Below are 22,437 nucleotides of genomic sequence, written 5' to 3' on the forward strand. Positions count from 1 at the left end.
ATTTTATTTATACGTTTCATCATTTTTATTATATATTTTATATCATTTATATTAAAATGATTGCTATTTTTTATGAAAACAATGAAATAATTATGTATATACTTAATATGAAAATCAAAAACAAATGAATTAAGCTAATTAGAAAATATATTTTAACAATATATTTCATATAACTGAAAAACATAAAATGATAGAAATAACTGAACTTTTAGTAATAATTAATTAATTGTTAAAAAAATGTTGAAATATGGACTACAAAAATATTGTATCCTCCGAAAAGAATCCAGCTAAACGAATATCATCTCGTTTGAGACAGACATATAATCTTTGAGGTTGTGCTGTTGATGTTGGTGAAGGCCGTGGTGTTACAATACGTAAAATAAATTCTTTACAGCAAGGTTCCGGAAATGATTTAAATTTACTATCTCCAATAGCATCTATTTCTGGATTGTTAAGGGAAGGCATTACAAGAGCAGCCTAAAACATATGAATTTATCACTTAAAATTTATTTTAAATATATAATTTAAAATTTATCATTGAATAGTATTTCTTTTTTTAATAAATAATTAATTAAGAGTTTTATAATTATAATTTCAAAAATTAAAAAATTAATAATAAAATAATATATTAATAATAAAAAAATATAAAAAAAAAATAAATTGTAAAGACTCGATTCTTTATATTTTTAATAATTTTTTTATATGCCAAGAATTAAATGATTCAAAAATAGTCATTATCTAAAATGAAATAAAGTATATAATACTTTTTGAGCATCTCTAAACATTGTTGTTATTCGAGAACCGATATTTCCTCTAGATCCATCTGGTACTTCCACTTCCTTTCCACGCATTAATTGGACGAGAAACGAAGTAAATTCTTTAGAATCATTATTTCCACCTAATTTATGTTGTAACGAATTTACTTGAGCAACAAGAGCTTCTATACCTTCTATATCTCGAAAAATTTCCTAAAATTAATTTATTTTTTAATTTTATTTTTTTATTGATAAAATATAAAATGAAAAATTATAAATATATAATTTAAAGATACCTCATATATATATAATTTTTGATGAATAGGTTTCGTCGCATATTGTAATTTATTAAGTATACTGGATGCCACATCAAGTAGATTTGGTAGAGCATCTTGTTTTTGTTCGCTTAAAGTATGAAGCGCTGCATGAGTTAAAGTTGGTAAAAGAAGTTGAGCAATTTGACCTATGCGTTTTGTACTTAAAAAATGCAAAGCTTTTTCAGCCTCTCTTGTGTCGTCAAATAATCGTTTCTGTCGATGAGCAGGTACAGGTTGAGCTGAATTCCAAGTTGTAGACCATGGATTATTCGGAATTAACATTCTTGCTGATAAATGTCCTATATTAAATGATAAATTATATTATTGATTTTTTTTTAAGTTTTTTTTATTTTATAATTCTAATTTAAAATATAAGCAAATTAATAAAAAAACCTTTAAGTTGACCCCATTCATCTATTTCATCTTCTTCAATCCAATCTCTTGGAGAATACCAACGAATGAAATCTTCTAAAACTGCTCCAGGATTTGCTGCCTATATTTGTTAAATAATTCTTATTATTTTATAAAAAAATATTCAAAAGATAAATTTTATTTACACATATGAATTAGAAGTAATTAATCAATTTTTAAAAAATTAAAAAAAAAAAAAATTTTTTTCATAATTCTTTTAAAATATCAAATTTTATATTAAAATACTTTTTATGGCAAAAAAATTATTTTTATAAAATTTAATTTTTAAAATTTAATTATTTTATAAATTATTTATGATATTATATTCATTTAAATATTTCTTCTTAAAAACTATAAAAAATGTATAAGATATTTTTTCTAAGCATAAAAAAATTAATTTTATAGGTCTATATCATATTATTATTACTTTAAAAGATTCCATATCAGATAATAATGAAGCACTCATTAATCTAGCTCGCATTTCTGAAGCATGTTTGTCAGTTCCAAGCTGCATCATTACTTGAGCATCTTCTTCGAGTTGATCTTCTGTTTTTGGTACAGGATCTTGCGTTATCGGCAAATAAAGAGGATCTCCACTTTGAATTAATCTAAACATAAATTAATTATTTATAACAATATTTATTTTTTTAAATTATGTAATAATAATAACAATAACAATAATAATATAATAATACTAAAATAAAAATAAATTATATACTTGAGAGAAGGATGTTTGGCTAATCGTCCTGCAGGTTTGTTCCATAATAGATGTTTCGCTTTCAGCTGTGTCCTTGTTGAATCGTCCTCGTTTGCTGGTTCCTCGCTAGTGCATTCGAAAAACTCTTCTTCTTCTGATTCTGCTAAAATCAGAAACGTTATAAATTATATATTTATTGGATTTTTTAAAAAATTAAACAATTAAGTAAAATTTATTTTTTCCCTTTAAAAAGATAAAATTAATATCATTTTAATAATATATAAAATCGGTTAATATATTTTTAATTTTATTATGTTATATATACCTGTTTCAAATTCATCAGTATCTATACTTTGAGATTTATGTGCCATTTCTTCTCTTGCTTTTTTTTTTTCAATACAACAATTCATCATCTAAAAAAATAAAATATAATAAATAAAAAGTTTAATATTGATATCACTAATATTAAAAATATTATATTATATTATTATTTTAATTATATTAAAAATACATTATATTATTTTGAAATTAAAATTTCAATTAAAAAAATTTATCTAAAATTTTAAAATATTAAATTTAATATACAATTATACATCATATCATTAAATTAAAATTAAATTAATTTAGATAAACATATTATTTTTAAACTTTGAAATTAAAAGAAATGAACTTTACCTGAAGTTTTTGATGCAATATACATGTCCTTACTGAATCCGGAAAACCAGGACTGACTCTAAGAAAAAAAACATTTAATTATGGATCTTTTCATATACAAAACATTTAATTATGGATTTTTTCATCATAATTTTAAGAATATTTTTATTTTAAAAATTTAATTTCGTATATTTATTTTTTAATGTAAAGTATATTTTGTTTCTATATGGACATTTCAAAACTAATGTAATTTAGAATATTAATGCAATTATAAGAATAAATAAAAATTTGTTTTTTTTAAATTACTTTAATATAATATATTATTTTGATATATAATATAAAAATTTTAATAAATGTTATTTTAAATATTATTATTTATACCATATATATGTAGTATTATATATATTTATAATTATTATATGTATTTAAAAAGTGCAAATGAAAAAAAATTCATTGAAATAATTTATATATATTTCAAGACTAACTCTAAAATAATAATTTTATTATAATTAAATTCAAAAATCAAATTGTGATTTAATGATAGCGAATATATATATTTATAGATACATTTTGATAAAATCTTTATATTATTCTATTTTTTTTAAATTCTTTTATATTTCAAATATATTTAAATTGAAAATTTTTAATATTTAAATTTTAATTAAAGATGATCATGTAAACTAAAGAAAAGACCGAATAATTTATATACAATATTAATATATTCATAAGAGATTTTCGGTTGTTGAGATTTATTAAAATAATAAAATTTAATATACAAAAGTATCAATTTATTTATTAAGTTATAAATAATTTAAATTTGTCTTATATGAAATAGAAATAGAATGAGACAATTCTATTTTTTTTATTGTCATCTTCTACCATAACTGTCGATATGATAATCGCCGAAAATTGGGACAGTGGTTCACGATCGAAAAACCTATTGAAGATTCGTTTTCCAAAGGCTCGTATACTATTCTGCCCTACCTCAGTCTATCGCTTCGAGAGAGAGAGACAAGATTCTTGGGGGGGTCGAACAGCAGCGAATTCTTGCAGTCTAGTCGAGGACCGTGATGCCGATGCTACCGAGACGAACTTAACGGTTCCCAGTATCAAACGTGTCACAGTTCGAGGATCACGCGTGTTCATATCAATTGTTTAAAAATTAATTTTAAATTATATTATGATTATTAGATGATTTATGCCACGGATTACATACATGAGATTGAAGATAATTCGAAGTGTATAACTGGGAATATAAGTTCATTTCGGGTGGCAGTAACAACAGGTGGCGTCAACAGAGGCCGTTGTTTTTGACGGCATTCTTCATAGTGCGCTCGTTCGCGTATGAAATAGACCGCCTTTCGTTTCTCCGTATGTTTTTTTTTTTTGTATAATTCTTTTAAAACTGAGGTGATAACAAAATTTGGCTTGGCCGGAATACATCATGGATCATAACAGGCTGTAAACTAATAATAATAAATATGAGTAAGTAGATATTTTTAAATTAGATTCTATATTTATAATTATAGTTTTTTAAGGATATAGATGTTATAAGTTGATTTGATAATACGAATGTTTACTATTTAATTTTGATTGTTTTCCACATTAAACAATTTTTAATTAATTTCCAATTTTTTCTGATTTTTAAAAAGTTTTAAGTTTTCTAATTTTAGTTATGATTAATTCTCAACTCTAAATATTTTGGATGTTAAAAAATTTTTATATAATTTTAATGTTTTTTAAAAAATTTTAAATATGAAATTTTTCTATTTTTAAATATTTTTTATAATAAAATATCTTATAATAATATATCTTTTGCCGTGATTTTATATTTTAATCTTCTTTGTAGAATTTAATTTTCATTTATAATATACAATTTTATAATTATGATATAATTTAAAATAAAGCGCATGTATAATATTAATTTTAAAATACTTAACAGTACAATCTTCATCTAGAATTATTTTCATTTTAAATGACTTATAATATTATTAATTATATTATTTCTTCTTAAATAACAATAATAATATAAACTAGAAAATTTATCTTACAAAATAAATATATAATAATAAATAAGTTTAGTTATGATTATAATGATAATAAATATAATAATAAATGAACTAAAATTATATGAAAATAAATGAATTAAAATTTTTTTAAACGTGAATGAATTTTTATCAAATAAATTATATTTATTTTACGCGTTTATCATCGATCGTGTAAATGATCATCATTATCAATATCGTTATTGTGCTGGTTGTTTAGAGATGATACATTGAATAAGAAAAAAAAAAAAAAAAGAAAAAAAAAGTGATCGTACACGTGTCTATTAAATAAAAGTTTCTCTACGAATTTCTGTATGATATTGCATAGATAGATTCTTTGCTGTTTTATCCCTTACAGCTCGAACAAGTATAGTTATATTATAGCAGCAAGTTTCAAAGGGTGAATGCACCTACGCATACCTCATGTATCGTCTTCAGCGTGTACTGGCCGACCTTGAACCATGTACTACACGAGGCCAACATATATAGTATGCTTCTCCATGTATTTACTTACATGGGAGGATATAACATTGCTAGGATAAATTTAAGAGATAGACATCTTTTATCTTTATCGACTTTAGGAGAATTGTTTTGCTTGAAAACTTTGACATTCAACTTTTTTAACACAATGTAAAATTGAAATTAAATTATGTACTTGTATGTTTTTTTTCTATATATTTAAAATTGCAACAGATTCATTATTTAATAAATGTATTAAAAATTTAGGAAAGATATTTTTAAAAGATTAAGCACAAATTTTGATATATTATTTTTATTATAGAAAATTATAATATTCGTTCATGCATTTGAATAAAAAAAAATATTGAATTTATTATTGTAACGATAAAATAGATTTTAAACGAAAATTTTATAGAATTTTATAATTCATAGAATTTTCCAATTGAGTTATCGATAAATATTTTAAATTTCAGAGAAAATAAATTCGATCGAAAATATAAGTGTATCTCAAGTTTTAATTTCGTCTGGATGAAATTTAAAATATAATTATCTCTTAGATATGGAAAAGAAAGAGATTAATATGAAGAGATTATTTCATCAATTCTCGAATAATAATTAGCTTACAAAAGAAAAAAACCTTGAAAAATGTTACGTCCTGTTCCACATAGTTTTATGCTAAAAATTGAAGATTATGATAATTCCGTCCTATCTGGCAACTATTACGAAGAAATTTCTACAATTTCCTTGTGTAAAGTCCAACAAGCGTGGCGATACTGGCTTGCCCAGTTGCTTGCTCGCCATGACCATCGAACCATACTGTTCTCCTACCTCGATTCTTTTATTTCATTACTTGCACTTCTACAGGTTACAGATCTACAATATCTTATAGATTAGGAAAAGATATATAATATTTACAATTGTGTTTACAAAAAGTAAATGAAAAGCCTTTATATTGTTTCGTTTTTGAAATAATAAGTTAACTTTTTAATTCGAATTGAATTTAATAATTTATTTCATTTAGAAATAATGAATGATTGTTTTAAATATATTGATCGAAGTATTTCAAAATATTCTATTTTTTATGATTATTTCTATTTTTTTTTTTTTTGATTTCTTCTATTTTGATTAATTTTATTTTGTAATTATAAAATTTTAATCTTGAAACGTGCTCAAATAAAAATATACATATTTATGAGAATATTTAATATTGAGAATTAAGTTAATGAACTCACAATGTGGCATGATTACCATAAATTATATTTACAACAAGTTTCCAGTTAACGTAATAGTTTTCTATTCCGGGAATGATGCGTTGAAATCTCCAATTGAATATCTATTCTCTACAAAATATGTTATATTTTAAATATTATAATATGAATTAGAAAGCTTTTATCATTATTAAAAATAATTTCTTAAGAATAATAACCTAAAAGATTTTTTTTTAGCTATTATGTCAATTATGTAATTTATTTTGGTATATAAAATTTTTAAAATGATAATTAAAATGAAATTATCTGCACGAATAATATTGATTTGATTCTTAAAATAAGAAATTTTCTTCTTCTTCTCTTCTTCTATTCATTGAATGTAATATCAATATCATATTCCCTGTTCTTTTAACAAAGAACAGAATGCTATGTTTTTCTTTAGCTACAGTTCAACTTTCTTTCAGTGTTGTTTAATTAAGCGTAACATTTTTTTATAATACATAAATTAATCCATTTCTGTTCGAGATTTCTATAGAAACGATTTTAATGTGGAAAAAAAATATTATAATAATATATATATATAAACAAATACTGTATATTTTACGCATATATATTAATCCATATAATACTCTGCTTTTTTTGTTTCTATTGCAAGAATTAAATAATCAAAAAAAAGATTATTAAACGATTTGTTTAATTACGATTTGAATGATTTAGAATGTGTAAAATATATATTTAATATTAAATATAAATATATATATATATATTACTTCGATTATCGATCGACTTCGAGTTCGTCTTTATTCTTTCTTTATCTCTCTCTTTCTTATCGGTTCGGAAGGAAATGATCGGTAAGCCTAGTGCACGCAGATTGTAGTTGAAAGCAATTCCATCCGCGGTGGCGAGGCTTGAAATTGCATCGTATTGCGTTCAGAGAAAGGTATACGGTGTACTTACACGATCGTTCGAGTTTTTTGCATACTTGGGAAAATAAACTGCAGAAGTGAATGTTAATAAACGAAGGATTTCTCTTTTACGCTATGAGACGAATGAATAAATAGAATAGCTGACTGTTTAAGGAATAATAGAATTGATCATAATATATAATATATAATATATAATAATGATGATCGTTCGTGAAAATATTTTATCATCTTTAACGATGATTCTTTTTGTTGAAATATTACTACTATTAATTAACAATTTGAATTCACTTGTTTATTGATATTAATATTTTATGCATAATTATATTTCTAAAAAAAAAAGTTATTAGAAATCGTAAAAGTTATCATAGAATTCAGACTAAGTCAGTACATGCTAACCCACATTCTGGGAAGGTCGAGGGAAACTGAGTTTAGCACGGCCGACGGAGCTCTCATTTCCGGAACCGCTTCTTAACTTCCGTCATAGAACTGATGGCGTAATTGCGGATGGATTTGGCGCTCACCGATTATCAACGAGTAACATCGATCGATAAAAATGCGACATTTATTGCCGTATGAAATTCAAGAAAATAAAATATTAGGGAATGAAAAAAATATTAAGAAAAAAAAATTAGAGAAATTTTTAAAAATATCAAAATTATGTAATTTGGCTGAAAAAATAATTATTAATGAAATTTCAGTTTGTGTAATATTGATAAATGAACGACTCGAATGCGAATCAGGGTGCTGAGAAAAAGATTCACAATTATCACAAAAGCGATTGCACTAACGATTGCGACGGTTTTTTTGAATCCGGTAATTAACGCAATGATGATCCTACATTTCCTAGTTATTGTGCCTTCGTTTTTCCCTTTGTGCGTTTCACGTTCGGTTGTTCATTGTATCACGTTCTCACGCCGTGCAATGAAACAAACACGGCGTTACGTTCTTCCAACGTAACTTACAATAAGATTTGTTCTCCCATCTTTTTCAAAGGAAGAGAATTTTGCAATTTTTCCGATGCCCAATCCTTGATAATCTTTTTTATGTTTATTATATTATTAATAATTACTGGTCTTCTAACCATTTTTTGATGAGATATAATAATATGGCTTCTACTCAGAATTAAATGTATAATGTGTATATATAATAAAGGTGAATATATAATTAATATCCTTTTCACTCCATCGCGCAATGTGTCAATGTGTCAATGAAAAAAAAAGTAAGGAGCGAAAAATTCGAAAGATATAGAGAAATAAAATAAGATAGATAATAATATTAAACGTTTAATTTAAAATTGATTAAAATATGAATATTTACTTAATAAGAAACGATAATTCATTTCTAAAATTATTTTAAAACAAATACATATTTCGTACTGATTGTAAAAATAAAAAAATGTAATAATATTGATTAAAATCACATAATAGTACGAATTATGTAATAATCATAGATTAACTTATCAAATACTATGAAATTAGTAAAGTAATATTGACTAGTAAAGCAATATTGACTAGTAAAACAATATTGACTAGTAAAGTAATTTGTGATAAATATAGTGTATGTGTCAAACAAATACGGCATGAAATGCTATTCGTGGAAGATCATTAACACCTAAAAAGTCTATTGCTTTCTAATAGAAGGAAATAGTGAAATTGCTGTAAGATTTGTTTAGCTCGTGTGAACTTCGACTTATTCTCTATCTCAGTTTCCATAATCTGATTTTCAACCATTTACATCTAATTATTTTTTATTTATCTTTATTATCTATATTAAAAATTAAAGGTATTACATTACATTAAAAAAGTGATCATGCCATATAAACTTCATCAATTCTGTTTATTTCAAATATCTATCCTAAAAAGAAGTAATATATAATTTTCAATTTGAGTAATTAAAAAATTCCTAAATAAAACAAAAAAAAAGCTTTAATCTTTTTGATCTTGTCACATCATATTGTAATAATGTAATCAATATCTGTCAAGTAATACCAGTTAACCGCTTTCGACTACGATATTACATTACGCCATTCGCACTCGTTAGAAACTTAACACATGTCTCGCGTTTGATTTCTTGAATGAATGATTGCCCATCGGATATAAACGGAACCAATCATAGAAATGGTATGCTGCATTATTAGCAATATCCTGTCTTATGAATGCATCCGCAATGTCCAAGAGAAATATCTTTTCTTTTTCTTTTGCCAGATAGTTTCAGCAATGTAATTACCAGTTACGAAATAAACCTGATATTGCGCGACACTAATTCCACCTGTGTGTCTTTCTGCGGACTTTTAGGGGCATGCGAGTAGAAAAGCTGATCAAACGAAGAAATCGAAGATATTTAGGTTTTTCACTTTTTTTTGTTTTTTAATATAGCAAAAAAAATATTGAGTAAAAATACTAAATAAATAATACTAGCAGAAATATTCATCTCCATTATAAAAATATTTTTTATATAGGATTATTAATCGTAAAATTTTTAGGTTAAGTTTTGCATTAGATGCAAGATGACTTTTAATCTTTTTTTTAATTGTATCTATTTATTTTTTTATATTTATGAAAAACCTTTATCTATTTTTATTCTATTTTCTATAATATCAATAAATATGTAATTTTTAAAGTGTAGAGTAATAGGAGATTGATATAGAAAAACAGGATTAAAGATTGAATTAACATTGATATTGAACAATGCAGAGATCTTTGTCACAAGAAAATTCTTTATTCATTGTGGAGTGTGCTAGGTTGTGAGATGGAGTGGATAACAGTACTTCGACGGTTCGTTTCGCATACTGTTCCAACTGGTAGCACAAACCGTTACAAGAATATAGAAAGTCTGACGGATCATGAAGATTCGTAAATTTTCGTGAAATAATCGAAAAATATAAACAATTTACTCGAAAAAAATATGATAAAAAATTTTATAATATGCTTCGTAAAATTATGTTTTTTTGCAAATAAGAACAGCGATGATTCTTCTTTTTCAATTGTATCTATTCATGTTTTTACATTGTTTATTTCAATATTATCTATTAGTTATATATTTAAATAATATCATTAAATATTATTATTACAGATATTACAATAGAATTCTTTAATAATAATATAATTTTTTTTGTTTTTTACTATAATTGGTTTATTTTAAAGTTTGGAAAGTTTAGTAATAGAATTTTAAACTAGTGAAAAGAGTGAAAATTTGGCATTCTATCAAATTTCTTCTAATTAATTTCTTTTCTTATTTGTTTATTTAACTAGTAAGTATTAGTATTCTAATACTATTAAAGAAATATGAAACTACTTCGAAATGAATTGATTATTATGATTTGAATACTATGAAATCGAATACTGTTTTTAACTTTATAGGCACTAAAAATTTAATAAGTTAAAAAATTTAATTATTTTAAATTAATTAAATTATAATTAATTATATATAAATTATATTAAATTATAATTAATTTGTGTTTATACAAAGAATTCTCCTAAATATAAATTTTTATAAACAATTCTTTTTTGGAGTTTAAAAATAAGTAAAAAAGTAATATAAAAAATATATTTTGATTTTATTTAATTTCTATTTTTGTATTAGAATTTAATTTGATATTTTTTTCTTCTTATAGAAGAAAATTTTTTGTTTTTCTTCTTAAATATTTTTAAAATATAATTCTTTTTTCTTAATTTATTTATTTTTAATTTTTTTCTATGCAGAGAAAATTATAATTCTACAATTATAATTCTAATTCTAAACAAAGAAGATATTAGTATTCTTAACATACAATTTTATTTTCTACATTCATAATTGGGAAAAATGTATGACACGTGAGAATATTATACGTAATAAAGATTTATCATCTTTGTATTTGCACAGGAGTATTTATGTTTAAATTTTCACTTGCATTGCTTCATAACTTTTAATTATACTGTTTTCTATTTTTATTACTTTCGAAATTCCATCCATAGATTTTTAGCAATCTACATTGATATAATAATAATAATAAGTTAAATTCATTTTGATAGATATTATAATAAAATATAAAAAAATATAAAAAACATAAAAAATAAAAAATATAAAAAACTGTTGATGTAAAAAGAAATTCATAATATTATTTAATTCATATAATAGATATTCGATATTCATATAACTTAACCTAACTTAACTGAAAATAGAACAAGTCTTAATCAACATATCTAACAAGATTAAATCAAGAAATAAAATCACGGAAAAATAATAGAAATATGTTTGTATTCGTATTATATTGTATATACATGTAAAAGTTTTCAAAAAAATATAGAACAGTACCGTGAGAATTGACTATCTATCCGTGATAAACATTGACACTGGCTGACCTATGGTTAATAGTAATGTCGTATCGACATTCTAAACCTCTGTTTTATCTTGCATAAATCTACCTTAATAACATGGCCCGCGATATTTCGTGCATAAGAACAGGACAGAAAATTGAAAGAGAACGAAAGTGAAAGGCGCGAATTCCATAGTCAACTACATATGAACTGGCCACGTGCCTCTTATATTTCTCCATTACCGGATGAATGAAATAATAAAAAATTTTACATAATGAGCATAAGTATCATATCGCAAATCATGCGAAATATATAAAAATATTTGAAGAGAAAAATTTTCGCCAAATTTTTGCCAAATTTAATTGCCAATTTAAAAAATATTGAAAATGTTTTCAAATTTTTCCAAGATTAGATTAAATTACTTTGAAAAACATTGAAATGCAAATTCTCAAATCCTGTAAAGATTTAAAAAAACAATTCAAATTTCAGATTTACAAATTCAGATTTTCGTATATTTTTTTAATTTTAAAGTTGGATATTTTATTATTCTTTAAACTATTATAAAATATAATATAAGTTTTTATAAATATTAAAAATTTTTAATAAATAATTTTTTAAACAATTTATTTAATAGAATATATTCAATTCTTGAAATATCAATTCTCAAATTCTTTGCTCGATAAAACAAATACAATTTTACTAATATATAACACGTTTATCAATTAAAATTAGATATAAAACAATTATAATTATGTATGTATGATTACACGAAGCGATATTAAAAATATCGCTATAGGTAATAATTTCTCTATTCTTCAATGAAAGGTTAACCAGTCAAGTACATCAATGGAATGTTGCTGTACCAAATGATGTCAGATATATTTGCAAATACCACGTAATAATGAATAACTTTCACTTGACTATTTTCGTTTTTTAGAAAGAATGAAGTCATGTAACTATCTGAATTTTTATAACATTATATATATCCTATTGTATATAACTATATTAGCAAATAGTTTAAGTATTTCTCAAATTTTTTAAACAATTACAATCATTTAATTATAATATTTTATTTTTTTAAGAATATAATTATGTAATTATTTTCTATACCAGATTTTGATTTTCTTTTATAGTAGCAAGATCTTTGGCAAGGAATTATCATTTGTCATAGTCTGATAATCATACATGCTATGTATGTTAATCAATAATAGTAAAGTTGATGATTAAAATGTTAAGTATTTTCCATTCAATTACTTTATATATTAAATTTTATAATTCATTGAATAAATTTTTGAATTTTAAAATAGATCTGATAGATATATAAGTAAAATTCATGAATTCAAATATTTTTCTATGTTATTTACTATATTCATTCTATATTATTTACTTTTTCAAGAATTTACATTTTTATAAATTTTCACAAAATTTTTTTCAATATAAATGATCAATTTCATGAACAGAATTTATTTAAATATCATATATCACATTTCTCCATAAAAAAAAAACTTTCATTCGATTTCTTTTCCAAAAAGTATGTTAAGAATATCTTTCTCTAATTATATTAATTTTATATATTTATTTAAAATAATTAATATTGCAGATATGTTATAATTTAATTATGAGTACATAACACCAATATAAATATTTTATAAACAATTTTAACGAATCATTTATAAAAATTGCTATTAATTATCAAAGAAATTGGCCAGCAATAGATGGCAGTAATGGTAAAATAAAATGTACGGTGAGCGCTCCTGTGCTCCCATTAACAAGTATTCCAAGATCTATTCGTCTAGCGTGACGAACATATTAATTAATTAAGTATTCTGATCTGTTCATTCTTTTCCTTCAACCCATAATGAGACTCAAATCGTTGACTTTGCTCTAGAAATTCGACGATCCTGCCAACCGAACAAGTTCCGGAATCTTTGCTTCTATAATAATATTGCCGGTTATTAATCTTATTAATTTACGTTGTTAGGTTATTTGAATCAAGATGATGCTACTATATATAAAACATTGATCTTTTTTAAGGTATTGTAAATTATTATAACGGATACAAAAAATATTTATTATCTTATTTTTTAATAAAGTATTTTTTATTAGATTTTACGTTTCATTTTTATAAAATTACGTTTCTGTAACCATATAAAATAACCAATATCATAGATAAAGAGAAATAATATATGAAATATGTTCTATTTTTTTATAATATTTATATATAATCGAATTAATCGAAATAATAAAAAATTTAAAAATTATCGTTAGTTTTGAAAATTAATTAATTTTTTATTACATTATGTATTATTAACATAATACAATTACAATTATGTGCACTCATGAAAATATTTCTAATTTCTTGTGCGATTTTACATATCTTTATAGTATCTTTCTTGATTAAAACATTGCATGATTTATAATTACTTATCGAATATAATTTGAATTGCATTGCTTTTGATTTTCTCTTTAAATTATTGAATAGAATTACAATACGAATATCACAAGTATAAATTTTTCTCTTCGTATAAAATTTAGGACGTTTACTTTGAGTTTCATTTATTTTTGTTGCAAACTATAGATTTATTATTAATTAGGAAAATATAAAATGTTTAAAAAGTATGTTAATCTTACTTAAAAATTTTGAAATTTTTACCTGTTTTTATATATACAGGTGAAATATAAATAATGTGAAAAATACCAAATGAAATGATATATTCATAAGAATGTCAAAAAAAAAAAATTAAATTAGACAATTTTGTAAATAATTATTCACAAAGAGTTAATAAGTGAAAAGTGAGTTAATTTGTGAAAAGTTTTATAACACGATTAAAGAAATAATATAGTTACCTAGTATTTTTTTATAACGATCAAGGTTGTGATTAATAGAATTATTCAGACATATTTTCTAGAAATATTGGAAAGTGTAGAACGAATAATAGAAAGGGAATTATTATACAAGGGAAATCTCAATTTTACCTGAACTTTATTTTCCTTTCAATCTATAATTGACTTACTTTTTGTAGTAGATTTGTAGTAGATACTAATAAAACTGGTATAATAATTATAAAATAATTTCATATAAAATTATAGTAATAAAAATAATAACTCGTTAAAAAAAAAAAATATTCACAATTTTCATAAATAAAAATTATATGTATAATTTTAGAAGCAATTCAAAAGATTAAATATAGCTCTAGAAGATATATTTTTAAATAATATAAAATGATTAATGTGTGTGTTAAACACAATAGATTAGAAAGAGAAATATAAAAAAACAACGATTGATATTGTGTTGATAATTCGTACACCGTTGATCGAGTGCCATCGATAGAGTTTGATGGCAAGGACATGCGTTTACTGCGGCCATTGACTCGTAACGGGTTCAGTCTATAGACCTTTGCTTGCGCGGTTCGTTTAGGCGCACAACTTTGTTCATATGTCACGGTTCTCGATGACCGTTGTATCCCAGTCCTACATTCGACATATAGTACATTTTTCCTTTTCACGTCCACACGAGAAATCGTTTACAAGTTCATAATAACCATAACCGCAAATATTTAGAAATATTTAGCAATAAGCAAAGATTTATAAACAAATTCTAATCTAACCTAACCTAATTTTCTTTTTTGCAAGAAAATCATTCATAAACAAAATATTCTCAAAAATTAATTGGTATAAAATATTTTCAAAAATTGACGAGTATCTTTAAAGAAACAAATTAACCATGAATATATGTAAAAATTGGCAAATAGTTCATACATATGAACTAGAAATTAATATTTATAAAGTTAGCGAATATTTATATAGAAATAATTAATCACGAATTACAAACATCATCTTCATAGTAAATATCGAAAATATGTGAAGTCGATCGAAAAATGGTATTTCGAATTGATGTAATAATCCATTCCAAGGTTGCCCAGTGAATAATAAGTGGCGATGTAATTGTAGAATACGTTATATGCGTAATTGCACGGTATTTCGAAAGCATTCATGTTTCGCGCATGTATTCGTTTATAAGAAACAGGTTGACTTTCTCTAACAAATTCAACCCTCTCAAGAAGAGAAATGAACAATAGAATTTTTAAAAACAATTTCTAGAAATTATAGAAATTATAACATTTGGAAAATATGCATTTCATTGATTGATACGTTGAATTGTAGGTCGGTTTTCTAAATGTGCTACTTTTACAATAAATTATTTAATTTAGATACAAATGATAAAAAATATATATATTTCTTTAAAAAGAAATCTATTTATATTTTTTTGAAAGGTCTTTTTTTAAAAGAGATAAATAATTCAAACATTTTCAGATATACATCCAACAGTGCTGTTGCTGCTATTTGCAAGCATAATTATTACTGTGGCAGCAACCTCCAGTTGTCCATGGGCGCAACACATAGCTGATCTCGAAAGCTCCTGCATCTGTGATTACAATCTGGCCAGAGAATTATCTGTACAATGTGACATCGTCAATTACGAACAACTACTGTCTGCTATACGGCGTTACGTTTCGAAAACTACCATAGATTTGTTTTACATAAACAACAGCACCATAGAGGTATTAAAGAACGATTCATTTGGATTTGTAAAAATCAACAACATGCAATTGTCCGGTTGTCAAATTAAAACGATCGAGCCAGAAGCCTTCAAGGGACAAGAAAATTCCTTGAAGAGTCTCAATTTAAAGGATAACGAATTAACGGAGATTCCCAGTGCCACTTTGAAAACTTTGAGGAATCTTACTATATTGGATCTCTCGATGAATAAAATCACAAAGGTGAATGACAACACTTTCACAGGATTGAAATTAATTACGCTGAAACTTTCCGATAACGAAGTAACTTTATCACCTGGAGCATTTCGAGGATTAGAGAGAACATTGAAGAACTTGAACTTGAAAGGTACTAGACAAAAAAAAGTTCCTGAAGCGCTAAGAGGCCTGAAGACATTGGCTTTTCTCGATTTATCGCAGAACAGTATCAGAGAATTGCCTGGATCTGCGGGCATGAAAGCTTTCGAAGGACTCGATTCGTTGACTGGATTAAATCTTGAAAGGAACTTGATTCAGAATATCGGGCCGGATGCCTTTTATGGAATTAAGAATACATTGAGTTCGTTGAGTTTGTTGAACAATCTCGTTCCAGATTTTCCTATAGTTGCTATCAACAGTGTTCAAGATCTTAGGGTGAGTTTCGAAAAAAGAAGTTTGCGCAATAAAAATTTACAATTTACAATTAATTAATTTCAATTATATTTATTATTATTTAATAATTCTATTTACTTTACATTATTTATATGATAATTATAATGTATTAATTTTAATTTTTATTTTAATTTAGGTGCTCGATATTGGATTCAATTTAATAACTGAACTGCCAGTAAATGCTTTTCAAAAAAATCCATCTATAACTCTACTGGCAATCGATGGAAATCCTTTGTCAACTGTTCCGGAAGAGGCTCTAGCTCGATTGAATGGAACACTTCGAGGTTTGAGTTTGGGAGGTCGATTCCTTATTTGTGATTGCAAATTACGATGGATCGTCGAATGGATAGAAACGAGAGATTTGCAGGTTACTAGTCGGGAACGTAAACCGCAATTCTGTGGAAGTCCGCAAAAATTGCAGGATAAAAGTTTTTACAACATCAGTCCAGGAGGTAATATTTATAATTATTAATAATAAAATATTTAGAATTTTTTGTTTTTTTCGAAATTAATTTTTCTATTTCTTTTTTAATTATGTTTTATCTAAATCAGAATTATTAAAAATTTTTTATATATATTACGAAAAATTTTTTTAGAAATGATCTGCGAAAATGCTCCAGAAATTGTAGGAATTGGCACGGTAGAAAGTGTGGATACAAAAGAACCTACTGGATCCGCTGGAATAGCTAGTAGTTATAATCCAATTACTCGACCCTCGATCAATGTACTTTATAATGTAACAACAACAACCACATCAACCACGACACTTCTATCTTCCACAACAGAATCTCAAAAAATCGAAACAACACCATCTTCAACTACTCCGAAAACGATCACTAACAGACCAACTGTTGCACGAACAGGAAATGTAGTGATAATGAGAACCACATTATCTCCACCAAAACAAGTCCAAGATCAGTTACAGCAACATCAACCAAGGCCACCATTGGTACTTGGTTCACCACTTTACAAATCTAAGTTAAACGACAAAGATATTATAGTTAAAGATGTGCTCAGACAAGATAATGCAGTGATTATATATTGGGATACAGAAGCAACTAATATTTTAGGTTTTAAAGTAATTTATAGATTGTTTGGGGACAACAGTTTTAAACAAGCACCTCCTTTAGAGGCTAGTGAACGAGAATTCAAAATTAAGAACGTTCCTTCACAAGTAAAATATTTTATTTGTAATTTTAATTAAACATATGTTAAAATATAGATTTAAATATTTAAATTTTATTTTTTTAGGAATGTATTGTAGTTTGCGTAATATCGTTAGAAGAAACAAACATCACTCCTGCAAATGTACCTTACAATCAATGTAAAGAAGTAAGAACAGAAAATTCGCCTACATCTAATATGGATAAAATTACCATTGCTGCGAGTGCAGCTATATGTGCCACTATAGTGGTTGCCGTGATAATATTTATTGTTGCGAATCGACGAAGAGCCAGAAAACTTCACACCCTTCATAGTATTGATCAGACAAAAATGGGTGGACCTATTGCTGGATTACCAGTAAATTGTTGTTCTAATGTTGGTCCGACTCCAAGCCCTGGTGGGCCGTTATCATCAATGGCAACTCTCAGTGCTTATAATGCTCAGAAAGAATGGGATCAAGTATCTGCGTATAGTAATAGAAGCATACCAAGACCAAGAATATTTCCTATAGACCGACAAGGTATCGACGAAGAATATGAATAATATGAAAAATTTGTTTAAGCAATGCAAAAAGAAGAAAAATATTATTTAAATTATTGTAACAATTTATATATATTTTAAAAATTTCTATTTTTAGGTTCGATAACTAGAGCTTCCTGTATCGATGATGTTAGATCTCAAGCAGGACATTATAGTGGAAAAGTATCGACTCGTTCCATAGTTGACGGTCAATCTCAGCACAGTTTTTCCAACACATCAACAAGATACTTCGGAAATAACACTCTATCTTCCAATCTTGCTAATACAAGATCAGGTAAGATTTCTTGTTCAAGTTATCTGATAAATGAAAAAAGATCTTTTTATCATTTAATCTTATTTCTTACAGAATTGAGACAATCTCGACAATCTTTAGCAGCAGCTTCTGATAGAATGTCACGAACAAATTTCTCACCCAATCATATGCCACCACATTCTTCATCCAGAAGACAAAGACCAAGATCGTGTAATCGTACTTTAGAGCAAAACCCACCAAGACCGGGTAGCAGATATAGCATAGCCGATTCGACACATACTCTTAATAATTACGAAGAGAATAATTGGACTGATCATGATATGGATATATATATGGCACGCAATCCAACCACAAGGACTGGTCTCATGCCTCTTTGATTCAATACTCTGTGTGTGTATGATTTTGCTCAAACGTGTTCAGTGAACGTGTTCAATTTTTTTCCAGAACATCTGAACTGCTCGTATTCATATAATTGTATTATATAACGTAACATTTTAAAAGATTCGGAGAACGGAGTTCAACCGTTAACCAAAAGTATTTGTTAAAATAAAAATCTAAGATTTACGTCGTTACAAGTATTACTGTGTAATACATGTATTGACATAGTATGAAGAAGAACATTAAAATATAGCTTTAAGATAATCGATATTAAAAAAGTGTTTAAAGATACACATTTAGAAATATACTATGTGTGCTTGAACAAAAAAACTCGAATAGTTTCAGCACACGATCTCTCAAAAAAATAATAGGAATAAATAAATCAAATTTAATATGTATGAATGATGGATAAGTTTTTATCCAAAGACTGTATCATAAAACAGTATCTATCAAGATCTGTATTGTGTTTAATATTTTATGTTTGGTTGATGCATGTTTACAAGAAACTGTACTGATCTTAAAATATTTTATGACATGTGATATGTTCTGGCAATGAGAGATTTTTTTCACTAAAGATATAATACTATTTTATATATATTTCTAAATAATGATAATTTTATATATTAAAAATATATTTTATATATTTTCAACATTAAAAAAAATAAATATACATACAAAAATATGTACTCCTTTAGTATTAATAAATTAGAATTAGTAAATTTTAATTATTAATAAATTAAGAAAAAATTAATAATAAAAAAATGATTAATAATTTCTCATTTCTTGATTATATCACATTTTTTAAAATTAATAATAGATAATAATATTTTAAAATAAGGATTCACATATTTTATTTTCTACCATGCAATTAATTAATAAAACGTGCAAATACTTACCCAGATATAAGAATATTCCTTTCCCATCGAAATCTAATTTCTTGGACGAATTCATACCATAATTGTGCTAATGCTGCTGCTCCTCCAAGATTATGCGTACAATGTGCTGCAACAACTGCAAGACGCCATACTAAACTGTCCATTGCACACGTTTTTACACCTTTCCCTTGGTCTTCATCCACATTAAATATAGTCAAGTCACCATAGGGAGTTTTCTATAACATTAATGAGTTTAATTATCTCTGCAATTATATTTATTTTTCAATCAAAATATAATAGTTTTTAGAAAATGATAGAAGTAAAATATCATATTTTATTTATGTCTCTTAATAAATTGACAGAAAATTCTATAAAAATTTAATTGAAAAATATGATTATCTGTCCTGAAACTATGACAAAAAAAAAAAAAATTATTACTTACAGAATTTTCTTCTGCATCTGGAAAGAGAAAATAAAGTATTGACAATAATATTTCTTCTGGTATTGGTCCTTCTATATCTTTATTCTTCTTTGTAGTTGCTTTACTAACAACTGTTGAAATTGTTGGTATTCTAGATTCTGTTAATATATTAAAAACTGAACTGAATGCTTGATCTTCTTGTTGAGCATAAATAACAGCATCACCCAATAAATCTACTATAGTTTTTTGATTATTACAAAGATGTAAAAAATCTGTTAAATATTCTCCAAGTAAACAGACTGGCGAAGAAACCATTTTTACTTGCACAGACCATTCAAGGGCAAACTGTGGTTCTAAATCTGTAAAACCTTCACTATCGACAACTACATTCTCCGACATTTCAGGCCATGTGGCAAATAAGTGAAGCTCCCTATAATAATTTAATTAAATCAATTCTTCAAAAATTTATGTATTTTAATTATTTTGCTTTATATAAAAATAATATAAAAATCTTACGCAATTGGATCATATGTTGCTCCAAATGGAAGTTTTCCAAGTTCAGCTACACCTAATGTTTCTCCTTGCATGAAATCAAAATCTGGAGGTTCTTGAGTCCATGTGCTATTAGTCCAATCTTTCAATAAATATGAAAATCTTACAGATATCATTACAGGATCAAGTCTTGCTCCACAACCTTCTCCAACTTTCTGTTTGAATAAAGCAAGTAAACCTAAAAATAATATTTATTAAGAAATTATCATACTCTGAAAAAATAATATGATTCAAATTATAAAATACAAATTGCATAAACTAATATAATTACTTCTATACTTTTGTGTTAAAAACTGTATTCGTACCAGTTAGGTACTTGCAGTGCAAAGGTACTTTTTTTAAATGTACCATATCAAAGTGAGTACAAATTCCTTTTCCAATACTTGTTCCAAGATACATTTTTTGCCATGGTTCTTGTACTTGTACTAATGCAGGTATATCACTAAAATAATAAATATTATATTAATTATATTAAATATTATTAAATATTACAATAATTAATCTATTTATAATTCTTATTATCATATGATAATATATAATTTCAAACAAATAATTTTTTTAATTACCAATTGGCATTAGTTGCTGCAATTGCAAGAGAACTAAGTAAAATTCTAATTTTAGTTTCATCCATCACAGAATCTTTTTTAGAGGATTGTAAAACAAGAAATTCTCTAATGCCATAATAACGAGCTATTTCTAAATGATTTCCATCAATTCTAGTAAAATCATTTGATGCATTTAATGCATCCTTGTGACACTGTATTTTTTCTTCATCGCTTTCTTCTAAAGGATTATCTGTATTTTTATCTTCTAATTTCAATTTGAAATGTTTTAATGTAAATTCTGCATCTATAATAAAAATAAAATCTGTTTTCATTACATGTCACCATTTAAATAAAAAGAAAAAATCTATATGAAATACATTTTATTTGAATTCTAATCAAAATAAAATATTAATATTTTATATTAACAAACCAGCAAAATAAAGTTTTTCCGAATTTTCGTTCCATTGATAGTTGATAAAATCTCCAGATTTTAAACATGGACCAATTTTTGTATTTGGTAATTTCCATTCGTGCATAATTTCTTCCAATCTTGCAATAAACACTTCCCATTCTGAAGCCGTTGTAAAATCATGATGATAAAAGTCTTCAATTTCAATGTTATTCATTTTTTAAAATATCAAATATATAATAATTTAGAAAATATTATTTATACGAATTGATAGATTCGTTTAAATGTTTGACGTTTATTCGTTATCAATTGAGTAGTTGTTCATA

General features: G+C 25.1%; 2 protein-coding genes across 8 annotated transcripts; one reads left to right on the plus strand and one right to left on the minus strand.

Annotated features, from left to right (window-relative positions):
* Positions 1–22,428, minus strand: LOC102675882 (rab3 GTPase-activating protein catalytic subunit). 2 transcript variants are annotated; one of them, XM_006620886.2, is made up of 14 exons: positions 22,133–22,428; positions 21,724–22,006; positions 21,463–21,599; positions 21,122–21,335; positions 20,627–21,035; positions 20,206–20,420; positions 2,856–2,913; positions 2,506–2,593; positions 2,202–2,340; positions 1,911–2,091; positions 1,466–1,565; positions 1,052–1,371; positions 765–968; positions 1–477 (listed from the first exon to the last, which is right to left on the minus strand). In XM_006620886.2, exons 1-14 carry the CDS (start codon positions 22,326–22,328, stop codon positions 253–255), a joined length of 2,769 nt encoding a protein of 922 aa, XP_006620949.1. In that variant the 5' UTR covers positions 22,329–22,428; the 3' UTR covers positions 1–252. The 2 variants fall into 2 exon arrangements, with proteins under 2 accessions (XP_006620949.1, XP_006620948.1); XM_006620885.2 differs by having other exon boundaries at positions 2,202–2,343.
* Positions 3,870–20,210, plus strand: LOC102675473 (vasorin). Of its 6 annotated transcripts, XM_031513032.1 has the most exons (8): positions 13,570–13,588; positions 13,656–13,801; positions 16,082–16,956; positions 17,111–17,426; positions 17,571–18,148; positions 18,226–18,658; positions 18,776–18,952; positions 19,025–20,210. In XM_031513032.1, the coding sequence occupies exons 3-8, from the start codon at positions 16,372–16,374 to the stop codon at positions 19,306–19,308; spliced, it is 2,373 nt and encodes a 790-aa protein (XP_031368892.1). In that variant the 5' UTR covers positions 13,570–13,588; positions 13,656–13,801; positions 16,082–16,371; the 3' UTR covers positions 19,309–20,210. The 6 variants fall into 6 exon arrangements, with proteins under 6 accessions (XP_006620944.1, XP_006620947.1, XP_031368892.1 ...); XM_006620881.2 differs by lacking the exons at positions 13,570–13,588; positions 13,656–13,801 and adding an exon at positions 3,870–4,319; XM_006620884.2 differs by having other exon boundaries at positions 13,500–13,718.
* Positions 22,429–22,437: the final 9 nt, after the last annotated feature.

Source organism: Apis dorsata, unplaced genomic scaffold (assembly GCF_000469605.1).
Source record: "Apis dorsata unplaced genomic scaffold, Apis dorsata 1.3 scaffold_553, whole genome shotgun sequence".
NCBI lineage: Eukaryota > Metazoa > Arthropoda > Insecta > Hymenoptera > Apidae > Apis > Apis dorsata.

What these genes read in the sequence shown, in the direction of transcription:
- LOC102675473 (XM_006620881.2), top strand. An exon ending in ATTTCCTATAGACCGACAAG is followed by an intron (nt 18,659 to 18,775) that starts GTATCGACGAAG and finishes TTCTATTTTTAG; the next exon opens with GTTCGATAACTAGAGCTTCC. An exon ending in TCTTGCTAATACAAGATCAG is followed by an intron (nt 18,953 to 19,024) that starts GTAAGATTTCTT and finishes TATTTCTTACAG; the next exon opens with AATTGAGACAATCTCGACAA.
- LOC102675882 (XM_006620885.2), bottom strand. Translation starts at nt 22,328, where the DNA reads ATGAATAACATTGAAATTGAAGACTTTTATCATCATGATTTTACAACG. An exon ending in GCAGCAACTAATGCCAATTG is followed by an intron (nt 21,600 to 21,723) that starts GTAATTAAAAAA and finishes TTATTATTTTAG; the next exon opens with TGATATACCTGCATTAGTAC. An exon ending in GCAACATATGATCCAATTGC is followed by an intron (nt 21,036 to 21,121) that starts GTAAGATTTTTA and finishes AAATTATTATAG; the next exon opens with GGAGCTTCACTTATTTGCCA.